The following is a 23,964-nucleotide window of genomic DNA, read 5'->3' on the forward strand; positions in this document are numbered from 1 at the left end:
CCTGCTGGGATTGAGAGGGTATTGATCAACAGGACATGTGAGCTCAGCTCAGTGGTCATTGCTGGCTGGAATTGTTTCTCGTCTAATCGTCTAATCTATTTTGGGATTGAGGTTTGAATTAATTGATGTTGGTATTTATTGGAAGTATTGATTACTTTTGTGCCTGGGGCAGTATCATAAATTTGTAATTGGGGCAGTTGTTTATTAATGTTGGGACTGGGGCAGAATTGATCCATGTTAAGAGTAGGGCAATATTTACTCATGTAGGGTTTGGGAAAAATTAATCAATGTTGGTACTGGGGCAGTATTTGATGGTGTGATTGGTGGTATTACTGATTAATGTTTGGATAAGGGCAGTAATGCTTAATGCTTGGAGTGGGGCAGTATGTAGTGTTATTGGTATTGGACCAGTACCAGTTGGCCCTTTTTTGATGCTGGGATTGGGACAGTACTGATTATAGCCAGAATTGGAGCATCATTGATCAGGGCCAGTACTGACTGATGCTGGATTGGGGCATCACTGATCAATGTTGGGATTGGGGAAGTATTGATAATAACTGGGATTAGGGCATTATTGATCAGTGCTGGGATTGAGGCAGTACTGATAAATGTTGGGATTGGGGAAGTATTGATAATAACTGGGATTAGGGCATTATTGATCAGTGCTGGGATTGAGGCAGTACTGATAAATGTTGGGATTGGGGAAGTATTGATAATAACTGGGATTAGGGCAGTATTGATCAGTGCTGGGATTGGGGAAATACTGATCATAGCTGGGATTGGGGCAATATTGATCATAGTTGGAATTAGGGAAGTACTGATCAGTGCTTTGTTTGGGGCAGTATTGATCAGTGCTGAGATTAGAGCACTATTGATCAATGCTGGGATTGGGGCAATATTGATAATAGCTGGGATTAGGACAGTATTGATCAATGCTGGGAATGGGGCAGTATTGATCATTGCTGGGATTAGGGCAGTATTGATCATTGCTGGGAATGGGGCAGTATTGATAATAGCTGGGATTGGGGCAGTATTGATCATTGCTGGGAATGGGGCAGTATTGATAATAGCTGGGATTGGGGCAGTATTGATCAGTGCTGGGTTTGGGGCAGTATTGATCAGTGCTGAGATTGGGGCAGTATTGATAAATGTTTGGATTGGGGCAGTATTGATAATAGTGGAGATTGGGACATTATTGATCATTGCTGGGATTGGGGCAGTATTGATCAATGCTGGGATTAGGACAGTATTGATCAATGCTGGGAATGGGGCAGTATTGATAATAGCTGGGATTGGGGCAGTATTGATCAGTGCTGGGATTGGGGCAGTATTGATAATAGCTGGGATTGGGGCAGTATTGATCATTGTTGAGTTTGGGGCAGTATTGATAATAGCTGGGATTGGGGCAGTATTGATAATAGCTGGGATTGGGGCAGTACTGATAAATGTTGAGATTAAGGCAATATTAATGATAGTGGAGATTGGGACATTATTGATCAGTGCTGAGATTGGGGCAGAATTGATCAATGCTGGGATTGGGGTAGTATTTATCATTGCTGTGATTGGGGCAATATTTATCATTGCTGTGATTGGGGCAATATTGATCAATGCCGGGATTGGGGCAGAATTGATCAATGCTGGGATTGGGGTAGTATTGATCAGTGCCTGGTGTTAGGGGCAATATTGGTCAATGCTGGGATTTGGGGCAGTACAGATATTTGAATTTTATTCTACTGATTTTATGCTCTACAGCTGTTTGGCTCTCTTTTTTTTTCATGCTGGTCTTTCTATCTGTCTGTAGATCAATAATCTAAGCCCACTGTCTGTGTGTGATGGAGATTGAAAGAGAGAAAGAAAGACAGAGAGACACTTTGAAACTGAGAGAATAAACAATAAGCCTGTGGACAGTAATTGCCAATTACCTGAGAACTACAATATATGCTGCACTACATTTACTTTCTCTACCTTGTAATCTACAAAGCAGTTAAATAAGAAGTAGCCTGTGTACATATAGTGTGTGTGTGTGTGTGTGTGTGTAGGAGTGTTGCAAGACTTTGATTGAGCTTCAGCTGCTGCATGCTAATAACTCCACATTTACACACTCGGCTTCAAGACTGATCCTTGTCTTAGATCTTCGCCCAAAACACCCACGCAATTTGTGTGCGTGTGTGTGTGTGTGTGTGTGTGTGTGCGTGTGTGTGTGTGTGTGTCTGCATTAAATTCTGCTGAAGGACCATCTTAGCCCAGCTGAACAGGGTCAAAATGCACAGCAGAGAAGCACTTTGTCAAAAATAGACAAACAATCAAGGATTCAGTAGAGAGACAGAGAGAGAGGGAGAGAAGGACACAAGGACAGAGAGAGAGAGAGAGAGAGAGAGAGAGAGAGGGAGAGAGAGAGATGTGTGAGACAGAGAGACAGTGTGTGAGACAGGAACATCTGACTCTCTTCATTTCTGAAGGAGTGAATCGGACTGAACGTCCTCATCAGCTGACAAGTGACTGATTACACATAGTTTATGTCATTTGCATAAAGTTTGCATGTATTATTTTACCATATATGATCAATTCCAAAATTATTGGCACCCTTGGTCAAAAAAAAACAACTTAAAGGCACCAATCTGATGTCCAGCATTAGTTTTGATCTAAAAATTTTTTGAGAAATTAAAATATTTTAAAATTATTTTTTATTTAATTTCGTTTGATTTGCATTTTACTGTATATTTTATTATATTTATTTACATTTGCATAATTTTTGTTTGTTTAGAAACTCTGAATAAATGTCTTAAAATGGAAGTAAAAAACAATTATCCTATTAAAAATATATATTTTTAATTTTGCTCTAATTTTTTATTTATTTATTTTTTTTAAGATTATTATTGATTATTTAATATCTAAAATTTTTTTTTTCAGTGAAAGATAAATCCAGAGCTGACTTTTTGTATAAGAGAATAAAGAAAGTTAGAGTTGGAGTTAAACTGTGTATCGATTTCTAATCATATTATTAATAATAATAGGAAAAAAGTGAATAATATTAATAAAAGGAGTGAGTAAAGGGAGATATATGGTGATGAAGAAGCCTGGAAGTCAGCTTATCGATCATTATTTTTTCTCCTCACACTCTTATCTCTGATCGTTTTATATCATGACCCTGTGCACAAATCTGTGGAACTCTCAAGGAGCATGGCTAACAATCTCCAACGTTACCATAGCAACAGATATGACTTTCAGTCATTATTCCAAAGTGTTTCGTATTGATTTAGCTTTTTTTTTTCTTTTTTCGCTATGTTTTTAATTAGTTTTGTGATAATAAGTGTAAGAAATCTGCAGTAATCTGAGCGACATGTTCATTATTAAATACGTGTTTCAGTCACGCTGTAATCAGGAACATTAATGTCTGTAAAAATAGTTTTTATGTGGAACAAAGGAGGCAATTAAAGTCCATGTTCTTCTTTTTTTTTTGTCTGTGTGTGTGTGTGTGTGTGTGTATGTGTGTGTGTGTGTGTGTGCTGTGATTTATTGGGTAACGACTTCATGTTTAATTTAATTGCATGTGCTCAGAGCATTAGGAAGTGTATGTAGGACGAAATTGTGAGCTTTCACACACACACACACACATACACACTTAAATTTACACTTCACACTTTCTTCAGAAGTGAGTTCTTGCACTTAAACTCTACAGACGCATCTTAATCAGAGACACTGATCAACTCGAGGGGTGAATTTTTCATGAATAAAGCAGACGAAACGCTCGCTCAGCTTCTCCTTCAGAACATGGGCTTCTTAAAAGTTTTAGTTTACATGAGAACACGACATAATATTTTCTAATTTTTATTACAGATATATTTTTTTTAAATAATCAAATGATAAATACAAAACCTGTTAACTGAATGTATTAAAATATAATTTATTATATTAACTGAATATAAATAAATAAATAATAAATTCTAATTTACATTAGAATAATATATAGAATATGTAAATAATATAAATATACATATATATATATTCTGTTAATAAATATAAATTATTATATTTTAATTATATTTTTAATTATATTATTAATTACATTTGATTTATTAAATATAATTAAAGAATATAATTAAAATACAATAAAATACTTCAAAAAATATTTTATTTTATAAAATGCTTATAAATATTATTAATATTAAATATGATTCACGTTATGGATAATTGTATGAATATGTTATAGAACTAAATACCATTTTAATTGGAATATTATACCTATATCATAATATAATTTAAATTTAGAGTATAAATAATAAACAAATAATATTTAAAAAGTTATGAATGTCATTGTTGAGGTTGAGTTGGTCAGATGACATGAGTTGGGGTTGGTCAGATTTGCTGAGTTGTGTGTGTGTGTGTGTGTGTGTGGGAGAGACAGAGAGAGAGAGAGAGAGAGAGAGAGAGAGAGAACAGAATGAAGATGGAGAAGCTCTTGTCGCTGCTCTGAGGCGTGGGATTAGTTTCACACACGACCCTGCGGCAGTCCTTAAGCCTCCAGATCTCTCAATATGTGCTCCTGCTGGATACAGCGGTGTGTGTGTGTGTGTGTGTGTGTGTGTAGTCGTCATTGTTTGATTGTCTGTAATTCATGACAAAATACCATAAACTTATTTCAAATACGCATTGAAAATATATTAACATCAGCAGAGAGAGAGAGAGAGAGAGAGAGAGAGAGACAGACAGACAGAGACAGACAGACAGACAGACAGAGAACAAGTGAGAGAGAGAGACAGACAGAGAGAGAGAGGCAAACAGACAGACAGAGAGAGAGAAAGAGAGACATATGGACAGACAGACAAACAGACAGAGAGACTGACACAAGGACAGACAAAGGTAAAAGACAGACAGAGAGCAAGTGAGAGAGAGACAGACAGAGAAGGAGGCAAACAGACAGACAGAGAGAGAGCGACAGACAGACAGAGAGCATATGAGAGAGACAGACAGACAGAGAGAGAGAGAGCCAAACAGACAGACAGAAAAACAGACAGACAGACAGAGTGAGAGAGAGGCAGACAGAAAAACACAGAGAGACAGACAGACAAAGAGTGAGTGACAGACAGAGAGACAGACAGACAGACACACAGAAAACTATATCCTTTCTTGACGAGCTGCTTTCATTGAAATAATTTGCATAAATGCAGCTGATTGGCTGCAACAGATGATCTGCTACAGAAGTCGAGTTTGTCCTTGAACTAGATTTCTCCTACGTTTATCGGTTCTGTTCCATTTATTATTATTGTTATTGTTTGGTCCTGTAAGATATTTTACTGGGTCAAATCCCAAGCACCGTCCTCCTCTTTATGACCACAGATCTACAGGCTCTGAGTCACGGCCTCCAGTCTGTGAACGGAGAAAAGGGGGAGAGGAAGAGAAAGACACATTAAGAGAGGACAAATCTCAAGAGAGCTGGAGGTGTTTGATATATATATAAAAAAAACATCCATCATAATGTGATTCTCGATTACAGAACCCGCTGTGCGCTGCCTTTGAGTCTAATCCTGCTTCAGCCAGCACCAGGTTCCAAGCACAGGCCGAAAAATACTTCCTCAGGCATTAAAAAATTACAGGGACTGATTCATGCTTGAGCCTTTCAAAAAGAAGCGCCGGCTCATTTTCTTTTCTTTTTTTTCCTTCTTTTTCTTTTAAGCTAACTCCACAAAGCATGCTTTAGGTTCTGTGCCTTTGGTTTTTGTAATCTCTTAAGAAAATAATCCATCTGTGCTGAAGTGTGTGTGGGTGTTTCAGAGAGTTCCTCATGAAGCAGGTGCTCAGATGAACAAATGGGAGTTCTTCACGCTCGCTAAATCTCTTTTCTATCCCTCGTGTGATAAATATGCAGATGACCCCACCTCTTTACTCATTCTGGATTAGTAGCCGCACGCTTTGAAGGTTGATGTCTGAATTTTAGACAAAAAGGGTACTGACTTCATGATTAGCATGTCCACGCTAATTCATCGTCACTACCTGAAGATCAGCGTGAGATTCGAGGGACAGCTTTTTTTCCCTCCACATGTAACTGACTTATTTTTATAACCGGTTTAAAATTCTCAATCTCGGCTAACTCCGCTAGCGAAACAGCTAGCTAGCCAGCCATCCGGTTGTGCTATCATCGCCATACATAAGGCTAAATGAGAAATAAAATTTACAACTAGCTATAAAATTGTAGGCTTTTGTGAGTTAGACGCAACTGAAGGACAAAGACAGTCTGGCACCGGCAAGAATTAGCGTAATAAAACGTGGCTATTTTAAGTTTTACCATGATCACAATAAGTAATGTGTAAAAGCCACCTTTCTTGACATTTCAGCTTTAGCGAGGAGATAAAAAAAGTTTTGCTTCTCCTGTAGTTTACTGCAGAAATAACTGTCTTCCTGTCTGTGTCTCTGTCTCTCGTCTGTCAGAATTTGATCATTAAAATTCCGCTTATACACCAGGGGCTTTTCAAAGGGCCAGATGTTCCCTCTCTCTCTCTGTCTCTCTCTCTCTCTTTCTCTCTCTCTCTCTCTATCTCACTTGTACAACAATGTGATCCCAACACCTGCATATTTGACATTTTATCACTCAGAACATTGGAGTAAACAAAAATAGAGCAATGCAGCATGATGCACCTGATCGTTCTGCATTAATTACTTGGCAATTATTTCCCATATGTGGGGTTCCTACTTGCTGTCTTTCGATCTCTCTCTCTCTCTCTCTCTCTTTCTCTTTCCCTCTTTCTCTTTTTTTTATTTCTTACCGTTTTACCTCCGAGATCAGCTTCTTAAAAGGAAGAAGAAAATTGCATCTTCTCCTAACAGAAACCAGGTAGAAGGAGGTTAACCCCCGGATGTTAAATCATTCAATCTTTCATGACCCACTACTGAAGATATGCTGGTGTCCTCCTGGGAAGGTTGGGTTGGTTGAAGGGTTGCTGGGGTTTGGACAAAATATATCATTTGGATGGTTTAGACAGGCTGGGGCAATTGGATGAGGTTAGTCTGTTTTAAATGGTTTGTGTGGGTTGGATGGTTCTTGCACAGATTGGACAGGCAGGAAGGATTTGATGACAGTTGACCAGTTGTTACAGGCATGCATGGACTGGACAGGCTCAGGATGGTTTAGACAGTGATAGGTAGTTGAACAAATCAAAGGGACACACAATGTTTCCATTGATGTAAGGTCAGTGTCAGATCTCCTAGCATCAGCTCACTCTAACAGGACAATAGACACGTGTATTAACCAAACACTGGTGTAACCAGTCATGCATTAACAATTCATTCCCTGTAACTCCTCCTCGGTGTTTGACCATGCCCTGTTTTGCCTCAGTGGCCTTGAAAAGATTGGACTAGGTGTGACTATTTTAAAGATAGAGCAGGCTTTGATGGATTGAGTAGTCATGAATGGTATAAGTGATGTGTCGTTTATAAATGATTCGTTGAACAATGAGTCATCTCAGAGAACGATTCGTTCATTTTGGATTGACGGGCGCATACGCAACAACCTATTGGTTCTGTACGGGGAAGCAGTACTAGTTCATCTCCCGAGACGTTCGTTCATCACGTGACAGCCTCATAGGCTTGGGCTATGCAGTCTGTGGCAGAAACAGAAATGATTAGCTCATCTCCTGGGTCTTCAGGTTTGATTCATTTGTTCATTCATCACATGACCACTTCCTGGATCAGTATCTGTTCTTGTTCCTCTCAGTCTTGTTTTAGCCTTGGTTGATTTCTAGTTATTCTAAATGTGATCATTTGCATAGATGTATTGAGGTATTTGGCTATTACTGTGCAACACTGTAATTATATTCCGATAAAATGAACAAAATGACTGGAAAAAAGATTCTTTTGTTTTGCTGAACAAGATTCAAAGACCCGATTCGGTAAAATGATCCGAAAGTTCCATAATTAAATGCAATGATGGATCGGAATGTGTGTGATCAGATTAGAAAGACTTGGACAGGGTGGATGGATTTGCAAGGGTTTGACAAGCTTGAAAAGGGTGTGTATGGGCTTGAATAGGTTGGATGGGCTTGGACAGGGAGGACAGGATTGCACAGATTGGACAGACTTTAGACAAGCCGGATCGGATTGGTCAAGTTGGGATGAGGTGAATAGCATGGACAGGGTTCTGGAAACTTTTGCGACAAATTGAACAGACTTGGAAGCTGGTGGGTTTGGATGGGTAGGATAGGTTTGGGCAGACTTGACAATCATGGACAGTTGGAAGAGCTGAGATAGTTGGAGAGACTTAGACAGACTGGATGGGCTTAGATAGTTGGATATCATAGCCTCTGACGTGGATTGCTTCATGTGAATAAAACCCTGGCAGTCAAACCAAGCACCGAGGAGTGTCCAAAGATGATTAAATTATGTTGTCCTACAATTAGTGCTTAAACCTTATCACAGTGTCATATAATACAGTAATTACACTTATGAAGAAAATCTCCAAGCAGCAACACCAGCATTGCCTCAGACTCTCAGACACACTGGGATAATAAATCTTTACAGTGTATGGTGTAGAAATAAAAGTGTGTCTATTGTAAACGATCAGTTAACCCATGAAGCTTCATTCTGAAGATGCAGGGGTATTAGAACAGTGAGATTTGGCCAGATGTAGTGAAAGCAGCATCCCTGGGGATGAGAAAAAGCAGAAACACTTCAGCAGTCATTAAGAGTTTAATTAAGTATTCAGGGTCACTTACTCGGCGGAATCAAGTGAAAGTGCTGAAATGAGGCACTAGAGTCATTTCTCCAGAAGGTGATGTGATACTGCACCACTGGTTTTGACTGCTAATGTAATTAAACCTTTTTCCTAATGATCCTTTGTCATTTTTAATAACCTCAGATTGTATTCTGTCTGACTTGCACGTGATCACGGCATGAGATGCTGCCTTATTTTTTTACACTGGTGCGACAAGTCTGTTTTTTTTTGTTGTTTGTTTTTATTTTAGTTGAGCAAGTTGGCCGCTGTCATAATGTACAAGTTTAGTTCATGTTTATAGTTTAGTTTAGTTTATAGCTGACGGTAAGTTGCGCTAAATCAGATCTCTGGATGTGGTTTAACCTAAAAAAGAGATTATGAGTGAGACAGACTACTTTGAGATATTTCTTGTTAGCTGAAGGAGTAGTACTACATCCTATAAAAACATACAAGAAGGTAATAACCATGCCTGTGGGCCAGGTTACAGATTTAATCTGAGGATTAAGAAGTTTAATGAAGTGTATACACACACACACACACACACACGTGCTGTTCGGGTTTTAAGGCCATCACTGGGCCAACAATGGAATGTTTCAATGCTACAAAGATCAAAAGCTCTGGAGTTCTCCACTAGATCACCAAACCGGAATCCAGTTAAAGCTTTATGTGTGTGTGTGTGTGTGTGTGTGTGTGTGTGTGTGTGTGTGTGTGTATGAAGGCATTTTTTTTTGGAAAGAGGGTGAAACGAATGTTTATGTGCTGAACTTACGCGCATGCACACACACACACACACACACACACAGTCTAAGAGAACCTGGCGCCCCTCATTCCCTCAGGCTCTCAGCCAAATGTGGTTTTGATCAAACTTAATCAGACACAGACGCGGGTACTGACGCTCTATCTATCTATCTATCTATCTATCTATCTATCTATCTATCTATCTGTCTGTCTGTCTGTCTGTCTGTCTGTCTATCTATCTATCTATCTATCTGTCTGTCTGTCTGTCTGTCTGTCTATCTATCTATCTATCTATCCACCTTTTGATGTTGGAGCTTCCCGTGACGTCACTCCCGCACCGCTCTCTAGACACCGCGCGCCTCCTCCGCGTGTTCAGGAATCTGGAGTTGGTGGCTCGCGCTCGCGGGCGGCCGGACGTCGCTCCTGTCTGTGTTGGTGCTGTTTTGGGGAGCAGCGTGGTACGCGCGCGCGCGCTGGGCGGAAAAGAAAGGAGAGGAGAGGAGAGAAGAGGAGTGAAAAGGAGAGGAGAGGATAGCGGAGCTGGCGGAGATGTAGTCAGAGCCGCACGCCGATGATTCTCGGAGAGATGCTCGCGCGCTTGGAATTTAATTGAACGGCGAAAACTTTGAAGCGGTGGCCGCCTGCGCGCGCGGTGAGTACGCCTCTGAGCGATACCTTACTTAATAACGATGATGATGATGGTGTTGGTTGGTAGTAGCAATAATAATAATAATAATAATAATAATAATAATAATAATCCCAAAATTATTATTATTATTATTATTATTATTATTGTGTGTGTGTGTGTGTGTATTGCTTTTTCTGTAAACTGAGTTGTACGAACATTATCGGACCTTCGCGGTGAACGAGCGCCATCGCCCGCGAGCGGGAGCACGAGCGCCGGCAAGGCTACTACCTCCGGCACGCGCTCTCGCTGAGAAATCCCTGATCATCGGGTTGCCAGTTTGCCAGATTGCACCTCCCCAACCCCCTAGAAAAAAACGAAACCCTTTAAAATGATAAAACCCATAATGGAAACAAAACAATAATTTCGTATTTATACGGCGGATTTTTATAGCTAAATCTACGCGACCACAATAATAATATATACCTATAGATTACATTTCACCAACATGGCAACACTGTTAGACGCCCCCCCCCCCATGTAACCTGTATTTAAACTTCATAATCCCACATGGTTTTCTTTTTTCTTTTCTCTAGTGACATTTTTTTTTAAAGCACGTTCAGTCCATGACAAAATAAATCCCGTAAATTTGCGTTTTATAAAGTTTCAACTACATTTCAAACAATACTTTATAACGCGAACTTAAATTTTTCTTTGCTTTTTTTCTTGTTTAATCGACGTGCCAGAGGGAAGTAGATCCGGTCTTTTGAGTCTGCGGAGGCGCGGAGTAATACATAAAAAAAAAGCGCATACTAATGTGATAAATAGTATGTCAGCCGTTAGGTGGCGTACTATTTTGGGGGCATGCTACAGAGTAGGGAAGAGTAGATGAGAGTAGTATGCCTGGGTTACGGGCACGTTGGAGAGAGAGAGAGAGAGAGAGAGAGAGAGAGCGCATTAGTGCGATCACAGCGAGAGAAGAGAAGAGAGAGAGAAGGAGAGCTTCTTGCTGCCATGTACAAACTGGGAACTTATAAACTCCATGAAAAACCACCAAACCAAGGACGTTAGAATCGGATCAGGTAGGAAAGCCTCAAACTCAAACTGAAATCTTTTCCAGATCGCTGGTTTGAACTTTAATGCGTAAAAGTTTTTGCCCCCAGGGTTTGTAATTACTGCTTAGTTGGCACTGGCTGAAACTTGAGCATGATGATTTAAAAAGAGAAAGAGAGAGAGAGAAGGAGAGAGAGATGCATGGATGCTGATTTATGCGTGATGATTTGCTGGATGAATGTATAAATGTTTAGGTAAATTCCTGCGGGCTTTGTTTGAACACGCATCCACGCATCTGGCTGCGGGACCTGAATAGGGAGCGCGCTTTGGAAGCGAGAGATGGGGGATGGGATGCAGGGCTTTACAATTTAACAACTCGCTTTTGTTAGACGGATTTTTTTTTGTTGTTGCATGAATCAAAGAGCGAAAAGGTGCTTCAAAGCGTCCTTGGGTATTTTTCATATTAGTTGTAGTGGTTAAAAAGTTTGAATACGGTGCACGAGGAGTATAAATGCTCTGGGTCTAATCTCCACTTCTGCACTAGTGGGGGGAAGTCCTTAGTCTTTCATTCGGGCTAAAGTGAGTTCTAGGAATAACTAGGGGTCCAGAGTGTTTTGTTTTAGGATTTTTTTTGCTTGTTTGCATTTTTTTTTTGTTTCGAGTAGAAATCACAACACACCTTCATCATGCCTATAAATATCAACTCAATGTTCTCTGTTCTGTGATTGCTCAGGAATAGAAAGCTCCCTACCTCTACCTGTTAGCATTTATATAATGAGCCTGATATTTGGGATAGTTGGATTATGTTTATAAATCTGTGCCTATAGGGTGTGTGGGATTTATTTCAAGAAGCCCTGGTCTAGACCCCTGGCGTATCTGAATTTGTTACACACACTTTACGGGTTATCATCTCAAATGCCGTCAGCTCTTGTGCACTACGAAGCGTCTCTGTGAAGAAATAACCCCTTCCGTAGAGGCGAGTTGATTTTCTTTGCGGAACATCCGTATCTGTAGGGAATGTTCCGTGTGTTCCAGGCTAAACAGAGTCGAAAAGATTACAAATCTCATAACAACCACGTTGGAATGTGCGTGTATTTGTGTATATCCAGGACAAAACCGCTTCCATCTACCCTGGGAGCACTGCTGTTAATCATTGGCGACTGGGTGCCTTTTACGGCGCCTGTTGAGACTAGCGAGACTGGAAATAAGAGATAGGGAGTAACTACCATTCAGCCTGACATGTGGATCGTATCTGCTGCGCTAGGCTTGATTCGCTGTTAAGATTTGTTTCATTTCTGAAATGTGAAGCAAGCCAGGATCTGATTGCATGATGCTTCTTTAAAAAGGTTGGCTTTTTATGCAGTCACAGGCAAACATTGCACTTTGCAGTGAAAGAATTCTTTGCTCATGAGTTGAGATTGACGATCTTAGTGACATGCTGGTGTTACCGGCATTTAATTCCACTGCAGACTAAAGACAGATGATGAAAAAATGTTTGATTCATTCCTAATGAATCAAGCGGCTAAAATGCCCCAGTAGGAGGTCAGCACTGGATGATGCCAAACTTAGCTACAAATCTCAAACCTACTTTGAAGAATGTTTGTGTTTATGTGAGCTGTTTTCTGCACAAGCTGATTGATAAAATAAGTAAGCAAAACACATGAAAGTAATTGGTTTTAATTGCTGTAAATGCAGAGGTTCTGACATGGAGAACATGTTATCTTGCAGCCTGTTATAAAATGTTATTTGACTCATCCTGAACAGTGTGTACTGTGGAAAACTGCCTTTATCCTACCATGCTGACGGTTGAATTTATTAACTTCCCGCATTTGATTTTTCTTTGAGTTTAATATAGATACAGTGGGGTTTGGTGCTCATGAGGTCGATTAACTTTATTGCTCTAATACCTAGCAAAAATATTATTCTACATATTGGAATAAGGAACCTGTGGGTTTTGTGGTTTTTTTTTTTTTTTTTTTTTACAGCTGAAGGCTTCTCTGGCTGCAAACAGTTTAAGAAGCCCTGGTATAGATTTTTGTGCCTGCTTCAATCATCTGGCATCTAGGGACACTGAGGATATATAATGCATAGCCAGGTGGTCTGTGGTGGAAATGATGAAGCAGTGGTTACTATAGATCGGTTCATTCTAATGAATTAGTTGTGGTTACAGTTTTAAAGAAGATGCATAAGATATCCTTTTCTTAAATTTCTCTTCCTTTTTCTGCAGGTGGTTTGGTGAAGAGTGCTCTGCAACCATGCAGATCCAGGTGACTTCACTGCTGGCTCTGCTGCTGCTGCTCCTGTGCAGCGGCGCCCGAAACCAAGGACTGGATGCAAAGCCCACTCCACACTTCACCCATCCTATTTACAACGCCACCATATTTGAAAATTCTGCTGCTAAAACCTACTTGGAAGGCCCTGTCAAAATGGGCATCTACAATACAGACCCTTCATGGGAAATACGGTACAAAATCGTGTCAGGTGACAACGAGAACCTTTTCAAAGCTGAGGAGTATCAATTGGGGGACTTCACATATTTGCGAATAAGGACCAAAGGAGGCAGTAGTGCCATTCTTAACCGGGAGGTCCGAGACCACTATTTGCTAACGGTCAAAGCTGTGGAAAGGAACTCAAATGCAGAAGCAAGAGCCAGAGTCATTGTTCAGGTACTGGACACCAATGACCTCCGGCCTCTGTTCTCTCCCACCTCTTACACTGTGTCCTTGCCGGAGAACACAGCGATCCGCACTAGCATTGCCAAGGTCACGGCGACAGATGCGGACATCGGTACGAATGGAGAGTATTACTACAGCTTCAGAGAGTGGACGGACATGTTTGCAGTCCATCCCACGAGTGGGGTGGTTACTCTAACTGGAAAACTAGATTATGCAGAGACAAAGCAGTATGATTTGGAGATATTAGCAGTAGATCGTGGGATGAAGCTGTATGGGAGCAGTGGATTTAGCAGCATGGCTAAACTGACGGTACGTGTGGAGCAGGCTAACGAGAATGCTCCAGTCATCACCGCTGTTGCCCTCGCACCTTCCGACACAGACAAGGATCCCACTTACGCCGTAGTGACTGTTGAGGATGATGACCAAGGAGCCAATGGCGAAATAGCGTCTCTTAGCATCGTTGCAGGAGATCCTTTACTTCAGTTTCGAGCTGTGAGAACCAGCCCAGGCAGTAAGGAATACAAAATTAAAGCAGTAAAAGAAGTCGACTGGGATAGTCAGCCATATGGTTACAACCTCACTTTGCAAGCTAAGGATAAAGGAAGCCCACCTCAGTTTTCCTCAGCTAAAGTCATCCACATCACATCCCCACAGTTTAAAGTAGGGCCCCCGAAATTTGAACAATCTGTTTACAGGGCCAATGTAAGTGAATTTGCTCCACTACACACTCCTGTTCTAATGGTAACAGCTGTGCCAAAATATCCCCAACTGAAGTATGCTTTCAAACACAAATTGGACAAAATTCCCTTTGCAATCAATTCAGACACTGGCTTAATTACAACAGCTGGACCCATTCATGCTGACTCTTTGCCACACTATGAATTAGAGGTAATTATTAGTGACAGAAAAGCAGCCACCAAAGTTATTATCGATGTGATTGACGTGAATAATAACGCCCCGGAGTTTCAGCAGTCGTCTTACAAGGCCAGTGTTGATGAAAACATGCCCGTGGGCACCAGTGTTATAACAGTGAAAGCCACAGATTTAGACAGCGGAGAGAATGGCTACGTTACATACAGTATTGCTAATATAAATCCCCAGCCTTTTGTTATTGACTACTTCACTGGCGTTATCAGTACCTCGGAACAGCTTGATTACGAATTGATGCCGAGGATTTATAATTTGCGTGTGCGTGCCTCAGATTGGGGTGAACCCTTTCGACGTGAGGTGGAGACGCAAGTCACGATCAGTCTGAGCAATCTAAATGACAACAAGCCTTTGTTTGAAAACGTGGATTGCCAGGTAACTGTGCCCAGAGATCACGGCACCGGAGAACAGATCACGACTGTATCCGCCATCGATGCTGATGAGCTTCAGCTGGTCCGGTACATGATCAAAGCCGGCAACGACCTGGATCTTTTCGAGCTGAACCCCAATTCAGGGGTGTTATCCTTAAAGCAGACTCTGAGTGATGGCGAGGCAGCAAAAACATCCTTGTACAGCTTGCAGATCGTAGCCAGCGATGGAGAACATGAAACTCCAGCCATATTCTTGAACATAACTGTCGTCACTCCGCGAAAGCCTGTTCAAGTCAAATGTCTCGACACAGGTGTGGCAACCATGTTGGCGGAAAAGTTGCTGCAGGGCAGTAAAATCCACAGCCAAGTAGAACCAGATGATAACTTTTTAGACCTTCATGCAGTCAATCGTTTCACACCTCAGTTTGCTGAACCATTCCCAAGCATTGTTGAGGTCAAGGAGGATCTGCCTGTTGGGGCACGGATTGTCCATTTGAGCGCCTCTGACTCTGACAGTGGTTTCAATGGGAAGCTGGTTTATGTCATATCTGGAGGAGACACAGAAAGCCGGTTTGTAGTCGACATGAATGACGGTTGGCTTAAGGTGTATGCTTCGCTTGACAGAGAGACGTCTGATCACTATACGCTAAACGTTACTGTGTATGACCTTGGAATACCTCAGAAGTCATCATCGCGCCTGCTTGACATCAAGGTTACAGATGCTAATGATAACAGCCCGCAGTTTCTACAGGGCACATATTCAGTGGAAATAAGCGAAAATGCAGCTGTGGGGACTGAAGTCATTCAGGTTGAAGCCAAAGATAGAGACCTGGGAGACAATGGTGTTGTCAGGTATTCTATATTAGCAGACACAGATCAATTTGCTATCGATGAAGAGACCGGAGTGGTTAGGGTCAAAAAGGCATTAGATCGCGAGGTTCAGTCTGAGTTGGTGCTCAGGATAGCAGCCCGTGACCAGGCTACTGTTGAACCACAACTGATATCGACCGTGTCGCTCAGAATTACACTTGAAGATGTGAATGACAATCCTCCAAAATTTATACCTCCCAATTATCGGGTAAAAGTCCGTGAGGATCTGCCCATTGGTACTGTTATTATGTGGTTGGAAGCCCACGATCCCGATGTAGGAACTTCGAGCCAGGTACGCTACAGCTTTGTTGACAGTGGTGATGGGAAATTCGAAGTGGACAAACTCAGTGGTGCAGTTCGAATTGTACAGAATCTGGATTATGAGAAAAAACAAGTTTACAATCTTGTAGCGAAGGCAAAAGACAAAGGCAAGCCTATTTCTTTATCCTCAACCTGTCACATCGAGGTGGAGGTGGTGGATGTAAACGAGAATTTACATCGACCGTTGTTCCCGTCGTTTGTGGATAAGGGATATATCAAAGAGGACGTGCCGATCGGAACATCAGTCATGAAAGTAATGGCTCAAGACGAGGACAAAGGAAGAGACGGCGAGGTCCGCTACTCTATTCGGGATGGATCTGGACTGGGGATCTTTGCCATTGATGAAGAAACTGGTGAGTTGTTTTTCTTTTTTCCTCATGGTTCCTCAGGCTGAGATTGGATGTGAAATGTTTGTGAGTGGTTCCGCATTCATAAATATTTCATGAAGCAGATTGCTTTTGAATGAATCTGACCAGTGATATAGGCAAATGCGAGGCAAGAGTAAGGTTTACTTTTAGAAATCAGGTGCATATGCAGTTGTGCTGGTGTTGGGACTCAATTTGCGTGGCAATTTTTGGTTTTCTAGCATAAGGAGGAGGAATTGATGGCAGGAACAGATGGAGCAGCTGTCTTTCAGACCTGTCGTAAACATTCCAAACTAGTTGCTGAGCACTTCCCCCACATCGCTGCCAATCCACCACCCACTACCACTCTCAACCTCCTGCATTTTTCCCCTCTTTTCTTATTTTTCTTCTGTATTCAGAGCAGCTGTAGTCTGGTTTGGGTATCTGAGCCAAGAGCCTATTTAAGATCACTGGTCTACCCTATTAATATTCAATAAAGGAATCCGTTGCTGTTTGAACCAAACCAATTTTCTGTTGTAAAAGCCAAACCTGACCTCATTAACGCCACACAAAGAATGTATTTATTCCTCACTCAGCTGGTCACTGTGAGCACCTGTGCCAAAAAATAAGCCTTAAAAATAAGCTGTCTGGAATTCCAACGGCTGCTCGGCACACCACATCTTTTTTTTTTCTAATATGCACGGAATTTCTCATTTTATACCTATAATGTGCGTTTTTCTCTTTTTCTTCATGAAAATATCTTCCTGTACTGCAGTATACATAATTAATGTACAAATGGGTCTGTGAAATGATTATAAATAAAACATTAGGGTTTTTTTTTCTAACACGTCCTGAGTGAGCAATGTCCTTTTGAAAAGTTCTTCTGCAAAAACTCTGTAAAATGTATTAAGTGTTCATTTAGATGAAGGTGGCGCAGGGCACTTCATTAAGGAGGGTAAATTAGACGTGGCTGTTAGGGATCCCTGTAGGGAAATCTCACTTTCGGCAGTGGTAAATTTAGCATGACAGGATGCGCTGCGGCTGCTGCTGCTTCTTCCCCCTACAGGACCATCTGCCTGTCATTGTGCCTGGCCAGAGTTGTGGAGATTTTATTATTATTTTTTGCTTCATTCAATAAGGAGGTTACTGATCATTTGTTTTGCTGGTGTTACCACTGGGAGGTAGCTTACAGAAAATGCTGGAAATCATGAGACACATCATCAGACTTGTCACAATTTGCTTTCCTGAGATGTCATTGATATCACGTGTCATGTCCATCCTCTGAGACCGTGTTATCAACCCACTTCCACGTTCAAGATCTAATATTTACTAGTGTTGTGTTTTGGCCCCTCCTACTCAGAGACCATGACCAATTTTGCCCTCTTGCCTTCCCTGGATTTGAACTTGTGATCTCTTGGTAGCTGAACAACCCTTTCCTTTGTCTTCCCCAACATTGTGTAGCTTGATCTTTCTCCCCGATATTCCAGTGCCTTCTGATTCATTAAATGCTAAGTGGTGCGCAATAATTGCTTGGACTTAGCAGGCTGCCCCCTGACAGATCTTGACAGAGCTTGATATATTTAGCCAGCCGTGACACCTGAGCAGAAGTCTCATTGGCACCGGCTTTTAACCCCCAAAATGTTGCAGGTCACCCCCTACCTGACCCGGTCTTCTGCCCTCCATGACCTCGGTAATCTGTAAGTGCTAGCAGAAATGGGATTGTCTTGCACTAAGGACCATTGTATGGGATCACGACTAAGGTTGGTGGCAAAGTAAATATGCATGAGCCATGAAGAGTTCCCTGTGGGATGTGGATTAGCTGTGGGGGAGAAGGAATGGAAAGGAAATGGGCTTGAGATTATATCAGTCTGAGCTGCTTGAGCTTTGGTAGTTTGATTGTATGTGTAGATAATTAATTATTTAATAACTTCCTCAGGAGCAGATGTTTATGGTACACTAATGATGTACTGTATTGTGCAAGATCTTGCACACCTCTAATGAAAAATATCAGTCGCAGTACCTTAGTTCAGTTATACTTGTCCCAATATAAATGACTTAACACTTAAAAGGTAAAAACTTTTGTCCAAAATTTGCTTCAGAGTTTCAAGCAACTTGAGATGCCTGAGAAAAGTGTTGATTAATTTTCTATGAAAGCAACTATAGGGATACTGTAATTCTACTGTAATTTTCATACATTTTTGCAAGAAGGAATGTGTTTATGTAACATGACATGGTTTTTTATAATGAAAGAAAACAAAAACAGAAAATTGCTGCGTTATAAAAAGAAACGCATCATACTAGAAGAGTGTTTTATTCTGTACATATTCCCCAAGTGGTCTCATGAGTCATTTAATATCCAGCACAATGCTGTTTGGTTAATGTAACTTTACATCTGAAGGAATCAGTCCATTAGTTGCTTAAAAAACCGGGCCACTTTTTTTGCACGATTTCCTCTGGTCTTGTCCCATCTGGGATTGGTTAAACCTGCTGTACCTTTTGGGTTCTGTGGCTTTTTCGCTTCCCTGCTTTATTTGCATGCATGCTTCTCATCCGAGAGTGGGGATATTTCAGTGGGGTCGGAGGGGGAGGGGAGATTTTTTCAGGTTGCCTAAAAGGAATTTGCTCAGGAGGTACGCGCCACACAGTTCTCTATTTTCCTCTCTCGTTAATGCTAGCTTCACATCTGCTTTCTTCCCTCAGGGATGTGTGGCTTTTATATTTAGTCTGGCTATGTATGTATTTTAGAATTTGAAAAAAAAGAAAGAAATGAAAAACCTCGCCTTTTTCCAAACCACGTACGAGCTCGGGCTCGTTTTCCGAGGTTTCCTGCGTCAGGAAGAGCTTGATATTTTGTCCCAGTAGACCTGCGATAACTTTAGCCAGCCAGGCTACAGAACCCAAAATTGTTACTCCCGGATTGCGTCTGGCTCTTTTTTTTTCTTCTTTTTTATTTTTGTCCTCCTGACTGCTGTAGGCGTTAGAGAGATTTGCTGAGTTCCTGAGTATGCTCACGAGTCTTCAGCAGTGATGTTTACCGTCGCCAGATTGCACAAACATGTCGAGCCTCGGTGAGACCTCTCCATGTGAACCGGGCTAATTTCAGCCGCTGCTCAGTGTGTGTGTGTGTGTGTGTTAAACAATTGATTTTGTGTGCATGTCGCTTCTTGAGTGAGTGAGTTAATTGAGGCCGCACAGGATTGAGGTTTCGCCGCAAACCCGATTGATGTTGCCAGAGAAATGCAATGAATCTGGTGTTTTTTTTGGGGGTTTTTTTAACCGCTAAATGTCCTTGTGGCAAAAGAACAAGTCAAGGCTCTGGGGCATATGTCGCAAATCACAGCAGAGGCAGAGAGACTTGCTTTACAAAAGCCCAAAGGCTAAACTGCGCTGCCGTGTCTGGAATCCTCAATATAAACTGCGCAAATCTGCAATACAAACTCAGCTAAAGCAAACCTGAGCGCCATGCACCTTCAAGCTTTCCACTCCAAAGACATACGCCGTCAGCTCTCATCAGTCTCACCTTTATTCCCTATGTCTCACACGCCAGTTTGCTTTCATTGCCATTCGTCCGGCCACCTGTTCTTTATCATGCTAATCATGCAAATGAGCCAATTCCCAGAGTTTTGGCACTTAATTTAAATAACTTCATATTCGTAATATCAATTTGGCTCAAAGGAAAATTGATGGAATTCTGAGTAAATGATGGAGCGGCTCGTCTGTTGATCAGAATTTGAGAAAAAGAACTACATAGTGTCAAACTTCTTGTTTATCTCTTCATATTTGAATAATAGATAAGAACACTATTTTACTGATGTGCATTAAGATATTATTGTGTCTTGTTGATTTTGTCATTTTTAAAATTATATTTAATCAGTTTTGATGAACTTTGACGAAGGAGCCGATTTAACAAAAAGGATATATAAAATCAGTGTTTACATTGTTTTATGTTTTATATATTTTTTTCAGTATCTGGAGCTAATCACTTTGTCATAGCTAATTACAGGATGTCAGGATGTATACAGCCGTCTATAACCTGAAAGTGTCTGGATGTTCTACAGGAAAATGGCTTAAACACTGTTATTATGCTCCAAAATTTCACACAAATCATCTCTAAATTTTAAACTCTTTCTTGTTTTTGTGTAAAATCTATATATATTTATGTCTAAAATTTCTTATTATCGCTCTAATTGTAGCTGGCTTCGTGGTATTGTTGTTTCGGAGGTATGAGGTTACCCACTGTGTTTCATAAAGAGAGTAAACATTCAACGCCAGGCAACTCTTCATTTAAAAGCGCAATTATGCAAAAAGGTCAATTTTCTCAATTCATTACTGCTGCATTAACAAAAAAACAAAAGGCGACCCTCAGAAGCGGAGGTCGTGCTGTTTTTTCGGTCTGTTAAATATGTTTTTCTGCTTCATGTGACCCTCGCCTGCCCCTCTGCGCTTGACGAAAGCGTGTGGACCTGATAATGGGTCTGATTTGTATTTGTCCGAGAGTCTTCGGCTTGTTGTTTTGCTCTCTTCAGCGCCATGTAATGAAGTAAGTGGAAGGGTTAGGGAGCAAATAAAAGCCTCCTGAGGGGGACAGGCCGCTGTTCAAAAGAGAAAGAGTGCAAAAACGGCACGTGGTCAGGGCTCGAGTCAAGGCGAGTCGTTAATCGAGTGTCTTCTGCTTTCTGTTTGTGGGTTTTAACACAGCCTGCCCTTTTGCGGATCGGCTAATGTATGCACTGCCCTTTCTCTGGCTCTGTGAAGGGGCCACCAATAGCCGGGCATGTTGCGACAAAGCACTGTAGTGTGGTTTTGTCATTTGTGAAAAAATCCTCTGTCCCCTCCTTCCGTTAGAGGTAGAAAAGTTGCCGTTGATGCCAGATAACACAAATATGCGCCTACTGCTTTGCCTTTTCATGTTTGTATAGAAGGAAGAATCATGAGAAAGAAGAAAGAGAGAAAAAAAAAGTGAGGTAATAAAAGAGAAGTAAGTTAAGGGAAGGGCATATCTAGTTGTCTTAAGATTTACCTCTCTTTCCTTCTTCCTCATCTCATTTTTCTCTCTCGCCTCTCATCTCCAGTCCACCCTCGGGAGGGTCACATGACCTCGACTCCACACAGTCTGTGCTTGGGCCACGTTGCCGAGGCGACTGTGCTCAGGAATGCAAAGGGAGCCGGAGATGATTGCAGGGTGCTAACGTTGGGAGTGCTTATTTTAGTTCCCGCGTAGGTGCCTCACTCAGGTTATGCTAATGAGCCTTAACAAGGACTAATTGATTTGAAGTGCCCAAGTTTGTGAGCCAAAAAAAGAAGTAAGAAAAAATAGAGTGGAAAGTTGTTTTTTTCCCCCAAAAAAGATGCCACTGTAAAGTTAATGGTGTTGTTGTGCCTGAAAAGAAATCCGGTGAGTTTAGATGCCGTTTATTATCCAAGCATATTTTCTACTAATAGGACCCACTAGCTCTTAAATTGATACCCACAATCCCTCTGTACTCTTTAGGCCACGGTTCAGTGCTTGGCAATGAAAATCCCCATTATGGCAGATGGCACCCTGCCGCCGGAGCTTATTCGCCCCTTTGATGTCACGCTCTCCGGATCGTAACAAGAATCCAACGTGAAGGGAGTGATGGCAGAAATAAACATGGAAAGCTCCCTAAACACAAGAAAAACTGTGATTCATCTCTTTGCAAAGTGTATGTGACTACACGTCAGAGTCAACAGGCACGCCAACGTAGTGTGATCGTGGACCAATCGAATCGAATCAGAGCCATGGCCCTTAATGTCAAATCATCAGATTGAAGAAAAATGTTGTGTATTTCACTTCTCGAACTTTTCATTACTATCAGACTCTGGTGCACCTTCACGGTTAGCGTTGAAGCTGTCTAGCGTGTAAATCTTGGCATGTTCAGAATGTTCTTCCCTATTTAGCTGTGACTTAATTTGGCTTGTCATGGCCAGTCACAACACTGCTGGGTGAGATTCAGTGCAGCTGGCCTGCAGACGATGGCTAAGTGCACAGTCGCACTGTTTGTAGTAATGCCGTATAAAGATGTAATTAGGAGCAGAGTCAACAGTTCCACATCTGGCTTTTGAACTGAGCAGCTTTCCTATTCCCCCTGTTTTATTGGCAAGCCACCCTTCCACCCCTGCCACAATTTAAAAACGCCTTTGATCCCTTCCTCGCAGAAATACTCCAAGGAGTGCCGGCTTATAAATAGAAAAGAGAGAGCGAGGGGGAAAAAAGCAGTGGGGCTTTCAAAATGTCAACCCAGCACCCCTTTGAAAAACGTTCTCTCACTCCACCATCTTATCACCCTTTCCACAAGAACGGAGAACGAGCCACTTTAGCATGACCTATCACACTAATACTAACGGTAGCTCCTAGTGGCGAGGGAGGAGCATCACCAGGCAGCTATTTCACGCTTCATAAAAATGTTGTGATAGCAGAAGACAAGCGGTTGTTATCGGAGGATAGGGTCCAGGGCTTGGATTGGATTCTAGCCCTTAAATAGTCAGGTCAATACTGAAAAGGTCTGGCTCTCGTTAGCACGCCAGTTCCAAGGCCTTTGCAATAACATTAGCTGTGCCTGGACAATGAGCTCTGTCTGGGCAAGTCCCTATAGGACCTCTCAACTGGAAGTAACAGGCTAAAGTCGGTGGAAGAAACAGCACGGGGGATAAAAAGACAGTGTCCCACCAGGCATGTTCTAATTGCATCATTCCCCTTCGTTCATTGAGGAACTTCCTCTTTCTACACCCACACTTGTTTCTTTATCCTACGCTTCAGGTCGACATACTTTCATCTTTCTTTGTTGTTGAACTTTAATAAGTCTCTGAAATCCTCATGTCTTTGTGTATTTTCTTTCGAAGCTTCCTGTATGAGTGCTCGGTTTACAGCCGATGATAATGCTTGTTGGTTTGTTGCTTAATGGAAGTTATGGAAGGCTTTTATTTTTACCTCCCTTCCAACCTCCTATTTTGAGATGATGAGATTAACCAGATATGTAGAGCGAGACGCGTTGCTCTGCTTTGTTAAGCCTGTGAAATTATTACGGTCCTCCGTTTCTTTCCCCCCTGCCCCCACCCCCATCATTTTCCCATGTGACCAGCTGTTGCTGCGACTGCCAGCACTTAGTGGCCATGGCTGTGTACAGAAGGCACAGCCAAGCGTGAAGCGGAAACGCGGTGGTCGAGTCCATTCCAGAGGTTTGCTGCTCTATAATCACTTGCGCAGGATGTTCGGGAAGATAAGATTGTGAGAAGCACATATTTGTTAAAGTCGTCAGTTACTGGAGTTGATAAACATTTCCTCAATCCACACTCGAGAGCTGATAACCTTGGTAGT

At 41.6% G+C, this 23,964-nt stretch overlaps 1 protein-coding gene across 8 annotated transcripts in view; it reads left to right on the forward strand.

Annotated features, from left to right (window-relative positions):
• The first annotated feature begins 9,833 nt into the window (after positions 1–9,833).
• Positions 9,834–23,964, forward strand: part of fat1a (FAT atypical cadherin 1a) — a 77,411-nt gene continuing 63,280 nt past the window's right edge. For 7 of the 8 annotated variants that reach the window (XM_058385054.1, XM_058385046.1, XM_058385049.1 and 4 more), the window contains exons 1-2: positions 10,998–11,149; positions 13,348–16,637. In XM_058385054.1, the coding sequence (XP_058241037.1) occupies positions 13,376–16,637 (3,262 nt within the window). In that variant the 5' untranslated portion in view covers positions 10,998–11,149; positions 13,348–13,375. Of the gene's footprint in view, positions 10,095–10,997; positions 11,150–13,347; positions 16,638–23,964 lie in introns of those variants that run through there. The other variant, XM_058385048.1, reaches the window with a different exon arrangement.

The sequence above is a fragment of the Hemibagrus wyckioides genome, linkage group LG29 (genome assembly GCF_019097595.1).
Source record: "Hemibagrus wyckioides isolate EC202008001 linkage group LG29, SWU_Hwy_1.0, whole genome shotgun sequence".
Lineage (NCBI taxonomy): Eukaryota > Metazoa > Chordata > Actinopteri > Siluriformes > Bagridae > Hemibagrus > Hemibagrus wyckioides.